At 35.3% G+C, this 12,629-nt stretch overlaps 1 protein-coding gene and 1 non-coding gene across 12 annotated transcripts in view; both read left to right on the top strand.

The window, feature by feature from the left end:
- The window catches only part of EPS8 (EGFR pathway substrate 8, signaling adaptor), a 267,467-nt gene that overhangs the window by 205,056 nt on the left and 49,782 nt on the right, over nucleotides 1-12,629 (top strand). For all 11 annotated transcript variants that reach the window (XM_054526582.1, XM_009247512.4, XM_054526580.2 and 8 more), the window contains 1 exon segment: nucleotides 8,365-8,432. In XM_054526582.1, coding sequence (XP_054382557.1) covers nucleotides 8,365-8,432 — 68 coding nt within the window.
- On the top strand, nucleotides 7,492-7,593 carry LOC112135919 (U6 spliceosomal RNA). Its single transcript, XR_002917149.2, has one exon. It is a non-coding gene; the product is annotated as a U6 spliceosomal RNA (small nuclear RNA).

The raw sequence follows: 12,629 nt of genomic DNA, 5'->3' as shown, positions 1-12,629 counted from the left end.
TTCTCAGAAAATACTTGCAGAATGAGTGTAATGAATTAATCAGATGCAAGCAATTTGGTGTTAACTGGAGAGTGCATGGTGGTGCATTGGGAAATAAGATTGAAAAAATGAATGTAGACCACATTGGGAAGAATTATACTAAGGAATTTAGGCATTGTTTACAATGAATGAGCAGCCTTTGATGTATTTTACTCAGGATAGTAATAGGTCAGATTTGTTCTGGCGCACTCTGGTAATAATATTGAGGATGAATTTGATGAATATGGATGGAAATAAGTGAATCAGAGATTTAAGTAATATGGCAAATTAGACACCTAATAATAGCCTAAAGACTTTCAATAAGGAGAAAGAGTATTAATCCTCTCAGAAATACCACAGATCTAAAATCTAATTTCAGAGAACTAAGAAAGAAATAAGAATAGAAAATAGAACTCACCTGTAAATTTTAATGTTTATATTGTATTAGAAGCAACTTTATAAAATCTTAGATCCAAGGATTGAAAAATCTTACTTTTTTTTTTTTTTTTTTTGGAGACGGAGTCTCGCTCTGTTGCCCAAGCTAGAGTGCATTGGTGCAATCTCGGCTCACTGCAGCCTCCGCCTCTGGGGTTCAAGTAATTATCTTGCCTCAGCCTCCAGAGTAGCAGGGACTATAGATGCATGCCACCACGCCCAGCTAATTTTTGTATTTTTCGTAGAGACAGGGTTGCTTACGCTTGTGATCCCAGCACTTTGGGAGGCCAAGGCAGGTGGATTACCTCAGGTCAGGAGTTTGAGACCAGCCTGGAAAATCTTTAGCTTTTAAGCAGTAAATTTTATTTTCCCCCTTTTACATATAAAGCAAAGTGAGGCTCTCTTTTCAACTTAGATGATTATCAAAGTCACAGAACTTAAAACTTGATTACAATGTAACAATTTTGTATACTGTAATGAAAATGAGCAGTGTATAGGTACAATGAGATAGAAATAAAAATGGATTGAAATGGGCAAATCCAAGAAGCATTTATAGGAAAGAGAGAAGTCTTAGCAATGGATTGGGCTTAGAAGTAAGATGGCTTTCAATTGCAGATGTGGTTTCTTTCCTCTTTGTTTCTAATACCCACCACTGTCTCTCAACACACCGCACAAAGACATACACACAGTACCTTCCCTCTGAGAATTCTCAGAAAATGCCTATGGAATGAATGGACAGATGGATGAATGACAAGGGAGAAATATGTTCATGTTGTGAAGATAGCTTTGCAATAAACAGATTCTAGTTGAAGTTTTTTTTTAGGTAGCTTTAGGAGTGTTTAGCATCCCAGTCTGCATAGTTTTAACTTATGTATAGCGTCTGTTATCACATGCTAGAAGTACGCATGATATAACAACATGGAAAAAAGAAAGGCTTGAGACCCGGCCACATGGGAAAAAGCAGCCCTAAATATTCAGAAGGGAGATGAATCTGAATGATTTGGTGTAAAGGTAAGGAATGCAGCCCCCGAGTTTCACAGCGCATAAGCTAATGTGCACACACAGGATCCTTTGTCACCAAGAAGAGATTATATGTATCTTCAAAACATGAACATATTTCTCCCTTGTCGTTCATCCATCTGTCCATTCATTCCACAGGCATTTTCTGAGAACTCTCAGAGGGAGGGCACTATGTGTGTGTTTTGTGTGGTGTGTTGAGAGACAGTGGTGGGTATTAGACACAAAGAAGAAAGAAACCACATCTGCAACTTAAATAGTGTATGCTGGCAGTGTCTCGTCTTAACTGGAAATTTAGTAAAGAAGAGATTTATGATATAATTTGTTTTCTCACAGTTGATGCATCTTATGTAAAATTTATCCTTTTACAATTTTAAATGAGTTGAAATCATCTTCCAAGAATTAATTTGCCTTCATGGGTGGTACATGAACATCTTTGTAATAGGAGGATACTGTTTTGTGCACTGGAACATGAATGTTCACGCTGTTTTTTACGCACTGACCACAGTCTAGATACTCTGTCTGAAGTTTCATGCAGAGTTTTTCATGAGAACACTTTTCAGGTCTGACACCATAGTGGGCCTCCTGGATTGCTTCTACTGAATGTGCTTGGAAAGGCAGCAGGGGTTTTGGGGGCCAGAGGATCTGAATCATGGTACTGCTACCAAATGGCTGCTGTCTTTCACAAATGATTGGCCCCAGTTTCCTTATTTATAAGATAAAAATGATAATAATTCTGTGGTAAGTTTATATGAGAAAACGGAAGTAATGACGCCTTCAGGGGAATGGGGAGTGGTACTGGAGAGTCACTTTCTGTCCTGGGTCCTCAGATTCATCAAGATTCTCAAATTTAATATTTTGATATTACCTCCAAATGATGTTAGACAATTATAGTGATATTTTGACAGAATCAAGAGGTGACTTTCATTATATATTTTAAAACTTATATTCCATATATCACTCCCCATAATGCTCTAGAAATATTTTTTTAAGTGGTATAATTGTATTGTGAACTATGCTTGTATATGACAATAAATTTGCTTATTTGAAGACATACTAATTTATTCAAGGAAAATAGTGAAAATATGCTGCCATTTTAATAACTCGATTTTGCCATTTTTAAATTATCATACAAGAAATTTCTGAGCCAGCATGTGAAAGATTCCGCATCATTATCGTCACTGACACCGTAACACTTACTTAGGAAGATAAATATTAATTTCTCTCTCCTCCAGTTATAACAGTAACATTTTATTTAGCTACTGTTATCAGAATACTGGAAATTTTATATTTTTTTCCAACTAAATTTTAAGCACTAAAATTTAAAACTTGTTTTTAAGGGAAATACTTGTATATTAAATATTCCCTTCCCTTGGGTGTGGCAGCTGTACTCTCTTCTTGGTGACAAAGGATCCTGTGTGTGCACATTAGCTTATGCGCTGTGAAACTCAGGGGCTGTGCTCCTTACCTTTACACCAAATCATTCAGATTCATCTCCCTTTTGAATATTTAGGGCTGCTTTTTCCATGTGACTGGGTCTCAAGCCTGTCCCTTTTCCATGTTGTTGTAACATGTGAGCTTCCATCATGGCTTCTGATATCTATAGGCTGGGAAACTAGATAAAAAATGTTCTTAGTAAATAAGTTCTAAGTGGGGACTTGAGAGTCTTTTTTTTTTTTTTTTTTTTTTTTTTTTTGAGATGGAGTCTTGCCCTGTCACTATCTCTGCTCACTGCAATCTCCGCCTCCTGGGTTCATGCCATTCTCCTGTCTCAGCCTCCCGAGTAGCTGGGACTACAGGCATGAGCCACCGTGCCCAGCCGAGGGAGTCTTTTCTACTAGAGTCTGTATGTTAAAATATGCACATGTTAATATATAGACATGGTGACATCTCTAACAAACACTCAGAGAACTTCATTTATTTAAGTGTGGGTATTATGCTATGTTCTGAATAGCTGGACTTTCCAGAAAGGTAACTTCTCTTTAGATTAGATATTGCTTAATTTGGAATGTGATCATTTCATAAATTACCAACTGCTTAAAGTCATTTTATCTCTAGAAAACTCATTTCATTGAATTACCAATTAGTAATATTTAGTTGTCATTACCAACATCTACAGTTAACTTTGAGATTTTATTATTGGGAGGACAAATAATATTGGGTCACTATGATAGAAAGGTACTCTTTTAAGTCTCATTTTATTTTTATTTTTTGAGATAGGGTCTCGCTCTGTCACCCAGGCTGGAGTGCCGTGGCACAATCTCAGCTGACTGCAAACTCCACATCCTACTTCAAGTAATTCTCCTGCCTCAGCCTCCTGAGTAGCTGAGACTATAGGCATGTGCCACCACACCTGGCTAATTTTGGTATTTTTAGTAGAGACAGCCTTTCGCCACGTTGGCCAGGCTGGTCTTGAACTCCTGACCTCAAGTGATCTGCCTGCCAGGGCCTCCCAAGTACTGGGATTACAGGTGTGAGCCACCATGCCTGGCCTTAAGTCTTATTTTAACCTCAAGTTTAAACCGCATTGTGATGTTAACAAGTAGGAAAATATATTTCTGTTTTTCCATCTTTGTTTTTTCTTCTCAAGGAGGTGTTGGTAAGAATTGAGTATAAGTAACCTATAAACTGCATGGTGAATTTCTGTACAGTTGGGTTTACTATAAACTTTAGTTCTACACAGTGCTTGATTCAACTCTTTTGTAGCAGTGTTCCTGAATTTTTCTTAACATATGTCCATTCCATATGTTGTCCTTTTCATACCTAGCTTCCTTTCTCTTCTTGTCTATTTCCTGATCTTGGTTTGGAGCTAGTCTCTCTGTTTAATTGTTATAATTAAAGCCCAAGCAATTTCTTACACATTCAAGTAGCACTTAAGAGTTAAAACCCGTTTCTCTTTTGCCCATCCTTATTATTTACAGTGTGTATTTTACTTAGAGAAAACATTGAAATCTTTTTTTTTTTTTTACAGAGTAAAATTTTTTTTTTGAAATTCTTAAGATGTAAATGGCTTCTCATTCATTAAATAGTATCAGGAAATTGAGCTAAATGTTTGAGTCAAAAATTCAGCTTCATAGAATGTGGCAGAGCAGTTGACTCAAAAAGACAGTTTGGCAGTTTTCCCAACTTAGCTGAAAAATTTAAAAGTCTTTTTTACCTCATGGAATCAGCCATTTTAATAATTTGTTGAACAGGCCAATAAAATTAGTTCTTAATGTAGTTTTAAAGAAATGATTTTGTTTATTTTTCATAATGGTATCTTGGTTTGGATACTCATTTGTCAAACTGTGATTGTAGTTGCTTGATATTGAGAGCTTGTAATTATCACTCAGTGCTTCTCACTGATTCCCATTAAGCACCTCTCCTTTATGGAATAGATAGACACTAAGCTAGTGGGAAAGGAATTCTCCCTTACTGTGGTTGAAAGTTTTTGTAAGTATAAAGTAATATGAGTTCTAGCCCATTGTTTTATTTAGAGAGAGGAATACTCAGCAGCTGCTTTTATGTTACTTTTTTCTTGTTAATGGCCAAATCCTTACTCTCTAAGGAACATTTTTGTTTTTAGAGAAAGAGAAAAAAATTCTAAATATTAGCTGTATCTCTGAATATTAGCCATTTCAAATGTTATATTATGCATAAACAGCAATGCAGGTGAAAGGGAATGAAGTGTAAATACCAAGACCTGGATGCTTTTTATACTTGCAGTTCAACTAATTAACAAATTAAATGAAACCTAAATTTAGTATTTCTGATCTGGGAGTTGAATATCAATTTTTGCAATAGTGTATAATAAAATTGTATGTAAAGATTTTTCATCATTGGTTACTGAATTCATGTGATTCTGTCTGTTTGGAGTTGTACATTCTGGACCATGACATAAAAGCTAATAGGCAAAATAGTGAAACACAACCGGTGGTTCTATGGGCAAGTAAGTTTCATCCTACCTCTAATTGATTCTGAGCGAGAAAGAGAGGCAGGGGCCACAATAGGAGGGGAAATAGACTTAGTCTTATGTTAGGAGTTGAGCAGCTTGTACTACTAGAAACCTAAAACCCTACTGCCATGTTTATTCATGAATTTATTATTTAATATACCATTTGACCATATTTACATTCTTAATTTGGAAAGGAAAATGTTCTGCTTGAAGAGATAGTATATAGTGGATGAGTTGCACACTGTTTTATAAAGTTCATTCCAACAGGCAGCCAAGGATGAGAACCACTGTTAGCAAAGTGATGAATTTCATTAGAGAATTCATCTTGAGTAGTGTTGAGAGATTTTAGTTAGGCTTTTTATACTGTTTTAAAGCTTTGGTGAGATTTCTAGCTTAGGAGCCTGATTACTGTTTATACCAGTTCTTGTGAATACATGTGATTCTCATAAAAAAGAAATGTATTATAATTGCCTTTTAGGAAATGTCTTTCAAAATTGCCTATTAAAATGTTAATATTAACCTTTATTTATGGATTGACTTAAAAATCACTGGAACTACTAGTTTATTTATAAGTCCATTTATAGCATTTATACATTTTTAGGATCTTTAAAAGGTAGTTTCTTATACAACTTATTTATTGTACAACATAGGAGAGAAAGCAGCTTAGGAATTCCTAACGTGGATTCTTAATTTGGAATATTAGAAATGACACCATATCTTCTAGGCAATCAGAGTGATCAGTTAATGTCATACTGTTTAAAATGCTATCAGATAGTTTTTCTTCTCATTTCTGTAAATTATGTTTCTGTGGGATTGGGAAACTATGGGTTAGGAAATCGGGAGGTCAGGGATAAATTCTTAATACTTCATAATGAGAATATTTAAACAGAAATCACACAGTATTTCAGATCTTCAACTGTTATATTTGCCAATAAATTACCTGAAAGACAAAGCATTTGAACATCCAGGAGCTGCCATATCATGACTGGGTGTCATGGCAACCACTGCCATTTCTTTTCTGTCCTAAGGTCAGATCAAAGCAAGCAGAACCCTCCTGCTCTGAATCTATCATGGACAGTTGTGTTAGAATATGGTGAACCAGTGGCTCTGAAATAGTGATTATTTCTAGATGTGGTTTTGTGGAATATATTCCTGAATTATATATTGTATTACAAGGGTCATAATGGCTGTCACAAGGACAATTACCGATGTGTTAATATCTCACACTGATAAATCCTCAACAACTAATCAGAAAAATCATGGTCGTTCACTTTTTAAAAATATGTAGAATACAGTCATGTAAGTGAAGGTTTATGTTTTGTTATATTGAGAGAGAAAATTTTAGGTGAAACCAGATCTTTCTTTTTGATGACATTATTTTGGTAGGACCAGATGGATCATACTTCCTCAGGTCATCATCCAAACAAAAAAAGAAAGGTAGCACAGAGTGAATTTTGTAGTGCATCTGTTTTTATTAAGTAATTTTAATGCTGCAAAAGCAAAAATGGAATGTATTGGAATATCAGAGTAATATTAATACAAGGATATGGAGATTTTAATCTAAAATTTAAAAGTAAATATAAATGAAAAGTTACATTCATATGTGTTGTAAAATGAAAATTTATTAAGTTTTCTTAAAATTCTGTGTTAACATTCTGCATCTGCATATGTACATATGCACTTTATATTTTTGTACTTGCTCAGCTTTTATGTTCAACAGAACTTTCCAAACAACTTATCTATTATAGAATATGTATACTAACTAAAAGAAATAAGTTTACATTTACCAAAAAATAGGTTGTTGGGAAAGCTAAGGTATATCTATATGTCAGAATGTTAATGGCTTAAAGGCCTTTAGGTTTGACCTTGTTTAATCCTTTTATTTTACAGTAAGGGTGCTGAGGCCCACGGTATTAAGTTTCTTGCCCAAATTCAGTTTCCTACTTAGTGACAGAGCCAAAGCTGGAACAGTAGATCTTACAGTTCCCTCTCAAAGTTATTTTTCATCATAGCATTCTGTTTAGAAGAAATAGGGCAACTCTGAATTTACAAATAAGCAAGTTGCTCGATTAGAAAAGTAACAAATAGTGCGCACTTTGGCAGCACATATACTAAAATTGGAATGTTAGAGATTAGCGTGACCCCTGTGCAGGGATGGCACGCAAATTCATGAAGTGTTCCATATTTTAAAAAATAATACAAATTTTAAAAAGAGAGTAACAAATACCAAATATTGCCAACATACATTTTATATTTTAATGTTTTTTTTTTGGTTTTGCAGCATTTCAGAAAAGAAAATTAAAGGTTTCTTTTCGATTTTTAAGTAGTTTGGTGCAATAACTTTCTACCTGACTTTCTTATTTTTCCTATCAGCTTATATTTATAATTCTAAGTGTCACATTTGTGTGTTCTGTAGATGTGTGAAAACTGTTAATATTTAATGCAAGCCATGTGATTGAATCATGTTTTAAATCTCCTCTAACACTATCCCAGTTTGGATATTGCAAAAAGAGGTGTCCCTTGTAGTGCCTATTATTTTAATAATGAAGTCTAACTCATATAATACAGTATCTATGACAATATTTGCAATTATATTTTGATATCAGTGAAGTAACAGATGAAATTTATAAGCCAGTTGTAATCGATTTGTCAAACAGTAGGTCCCTGACTGATAAATAAAACCTTTAGATGAAATAACTTATATTTATACTCTTGTTAACCTTTGGAATTCTAAACACGGATAGTGGATCAAATTGTTCTTGCCTATTATTTAGACTTTCTTGTGGTTTTTAGATTTACTGTGAATAATGGGTGTTTTCAGATACACCACACAATGGCAACTTGTCAGCTACTGTATTTATATGTGAGATAGACTAGTTTTAGAGATAGCCACATGATACCAATATATGAACTTCAGCCTATTAGGGGACAAATCATGGCTTTTTCTATTTCTCTTTCAGAACAAAGGAAGAATTATGCACGGGACAGTGTCAGCAGTGTGTCAGATATATCTCAATACCGTGTTGAAGTAAGATGCTTTGGTGTTTGCTAGTATTTAGAGTGACCCTTGAGGAACATAAAAATTGGAAGTTAAATCAGAATTCTGTTTTATTTCATTCTTATGATGTATTTTAAGTTGCATTGACCTTTTTGTTTAGATTTTTTAAAACAGATGTTACATATAAAGTATCTTGTTAGTCTGTGGTCTATTTTCATAAAGAATGACTTAAAATCATAACTACTACCCATTTATCATTGCCAGTCTTATTTCATTTAAAATAGGAAAATGGCTTTTACTTTGTACTATAGAATCTTCTTGAAATTAAGCCTTTGCCAGTTTCAGTGAGCAATTTAGTTTTTAGTTTAACTAAAGTTATTACTAGTTCTAGTTAAATAATGGTTCTTTTTTAGTTTTTGCCCTCTTTTAAGATATTTGCTCTTGATCGGAATTTATCTAGTTGACCTCTGCTTATAATAGAAAATATTTAAGCAGGGAAGTAATTTTTAAATTGCTCTTATTTTCAGTTTTCTGCCTATCTCAAGCATGCTTAATCAAATTTAAACAGTTTTGTTTCAGTAAGTGGTTTTAGTGGTTTGAATAGTTTGACAGTTCCTATAGACTAGAATTGTGCTATTGCTGCAATCAGTGTCCATAGTTTTGAAGCTCCCATACAGATAGCCTGCTGTTTAAATGCTGCTATGTTCAGCATTTAAATAACCATAATAGAGTGTCAAATAGGGGAAAGTTTATTTTAAGAGAATATTATTTAAACTGTTAAGAATTTGTTTTAATGTCATGTTTATGTAGTTCAATGTGGCTCAGTAGGAAACAGATTTAGGTATCTTATGAGTCAAAACACCGTTTCTTCTATTCAAAAAAAAACCTTGGTTGGCTTTATTCTCTCATTAAAACTATCTCTCAGATCACAGTGCAATCAAGCTAGAACTCAGGATTAAGAATCTCACTCAAAACCACTCAACTACGTGGAAACTGAACAACCTGCTCCTGAATGACTTATGTTCAGGAAATAACGAAATGAAGGCAGAAATAAAGATGTTCTTTGAAACCAACGAGAACCAAGACACAACATACCAGAATCTCTGGGATGCATTCAAAGCAGTGTGTAGAGGGAAATTTATAGCACTAAATGCCCACAAGAGAAGGCAGGAAAGATCCAAAATTGACACCCTAACATCACAATTAAAAGAACTAGAAAAGCAAGCGCAAACACATTCAAAAGCTAGCAGAAGGCAAGAAATAACTAAAATCAGAGCAGAACTGAAGGAAATAGAGACACAAAAAACCCTTCAAAAAATCAATGAATCCAGGAGCTGGTTTTTTGAAAGGATCAACAAAATTGATAGACAGCTAGCAAGATTAATAAAGAAAAAAAGAGAGAAGAATCAAATAGGTGCAATAAAAAATGATAAAGGGGATATCACCACCGATCCCACAGAAATACAAACTACCATCAGAGAATATTACAAACACCTCTATGCAAATAAACTAGAAAATCTAGAAGAAATGGATAAATTCCTCAACACATACACCCTCCCAAGACTAAACCAGGAAGAAGTTGAATCTCTGAATAGACCAATAACAGGAGCTGAAATTGTGGCAATAATCAATAGCTTACCAACCAAAAAAAGTCCAGGACCAGATGGGTTCACAGCCGAATTCTACCAGAGGTACAAGGAGGAGCTGGTACCATTCCTTCTGAAACTATTCCAATCAATAGAAAAAGAGGGAATCCTCCCTAACTCATTTTATGAGGCCAGCATCATCCTGATACCAAAGCCTGGCAGAGACACAACCAAAAAAAGAGAATTTTAGACCAATATCCTTGATGAACATTGATGCAAAAATCCTCAATAAAATACTGGCAAACAGAATCCAGCAGCACATCAAAAAGCTTATCCACCATGATCAAGTGGGCTTCATCCCTGGGATGCAAGGCTGGTTCAATATACGCAAATCAATAAATGTAATCCAGCATATAAACAGAACCAAAGACAAAAACCACATGATTATCTCAATAGATGCAGAAAAGGCCTTTGACAAAATTCAACAACCCTTCATGCTAAAAACTCTCAATAAATTAGGTATTGATGGGACGTATCTCAAAATAATAAGAGCTATCTATGACAAACCCACAGCCAATATCATACTGAATGGGCAAAAACTGGAAGCATTCCCTTTGAAAACTGGCACAAGACAGGGATGCCCTCTCTCACCACTTCTATTCAACATAGTGTTGGAAGTTCTGGCCAGGGCAATTAGGCAAGAGAAGGAAATCAAGGGTATTCAATTAGGAAAAGAGGAAGTCAAATTGTCCCTGTTTGCAGATGACATGATAGTATATCTAGAAAACCCCATTGTCTCAGCCCAAAATCTCCTTAAGCTGATAAGCAACTTCAGCAAAGTCTCAGGATACAACTTACAAGGGATGTGAAAGACCTCTTCAAAGAGAACTACAAACCACTGCTCAAGGAAATAAAAGAGGATACAAACAAATGGAAGAACATTCCATGCTCATGGGTAGGAAGAATCAATATCATGAAAATGGCCATCCTTCCCAAGGTAATTTACAGATTCAATGCCATCCCCATCAAGCTACCAATGACTTTCTTCACAGAATTGGAAAAAACTACTTTAAAGTTCATATGGAACCAAAAAAGAGCCCGCATTGCCAAGTCAATCCTAAGCCAAAAGAACAAAGCTGGAGGCATCACACTACCTGACTTCAAACTATACTACAAGGCTACAGTAACCAAAACAGCATGGTACTGGTACCAAAACAGAGATATAGATCAATGGAACAGAACAGAGCCCTCAGAAATAATGCCACATATCTACAAGTATCTGATCTTTGACAAACCTGACAAAAACAAGAAATGGGGAAAGGATTCCCTATTTAATAAATGGTGCTGGGAAAACTGGCTAGCCATATATAGAAAGCTGAAACTGGATCCCTTCCTTACACCTTATACAAAAATCAATTCAAGATGGATTAAAGACTTACATGTTAGACCTAAAACCATAAAAACCCTAGAAGAAAACCTAGGCATTACCATTCAGGACATAGGCATGGGCAAGGACTTCATGTCTAAAACACAAAAAGCAATGGCAACAAAAGCCAAAATTGACAAATGGGATCTAATTAAACTAAAGAGCTTCTGCACAGCAAAGGAAACTACCATCAGAGTGAACAGGCAACCTACAAAATAGGAGAAAATTTTCGCAACCTACTCATCTGACAAAGGGCTAATATCCAGAATCTACAATGAACTCCAACAAATTTACAAGAAAAAAACAAACAACCCCATCAAAAAGTGGGCAAAGGACATGAACAGACACTTCTCAAAAGAAGACATTTATGCAGCCAAAAAACACATGAAAAAATGCTCATCATCACTGGCCATCAGAGAAATGCAAATCAAAACCACAATGAGATACCATCTCACACCAGTTAGAATGGCAATCATTAAAAAGTCAGGAAACAACAGGTGCTGGAGAGGATGTGGAGAAATAGGAACACTTTTACACTGTTGGTGGGACTGTAAACTAGTTCAACCCTTGTGGAAGTCAGTGTGGCGATTCCTCAGGGATCTAGAACTAGAAATTCCATTCGACCCAGCCATCCCATTACTGGGTATATACCCAAAGGACTATAAATCATGCTGCTATAAAGACACATGCACACGTATGTTTATTGCCGCATTATTCACAATAGCAAAGACTTGGAACCAACCCAAATGTCCAACAATGATAGACTGGATTAAGAAAATGTGGCACATATACACCATGGAATACTATGCAGCCATAAAAAATGATGAGTTCATGTCCTTTGTAGGGACATGGATGAAATTGGAAATCATCATTCTCAGTAAACTATCGCAAGAACAAAAAACCAAACACCACATATTCTCCCTCATAGGTGGGAATTGAACAATGAGAACACATGGACACAGGAAGGGGAACATCACACTTTGGGGACTGTTGTGGGGTGGGGGGAGGGGGGAGGGATAGCATTGGGAGATATACCTAATGCTAGATGACGAGTTGGTGGGTGCAGCGCACCAGCATGGCACATGTATACATATGTAACTTACCTGCACATTGTGCACATGTACCATAAAACCTAAAGTATAATAATAATAATAATAATAATAAAGAAAAAAAAAGATTCTTATAACATTAAAAAAAAAAAAAAAAAAAAAAAAC

Source organism: Pongo abelii, chromosome 10 (genome assembly GCF_028885655.2).
Source record: "Pongo abelii isolate AG06213 chromosome 10, NHGRI_mPonAbe1-v2.0_pri, whole genome shotgun sequence".
Taxonomy (NCBI): Eukaryota; Metazoa; Chordata; class Mammalia; order Primates; family Hominidae; genus Pongo; species Pongo abelii.
The sequence above is the reverse complement of the archived record's forward strand: the minus strand, read 5'-3'. Positions and strand labels throughout refer to the sequence as shown.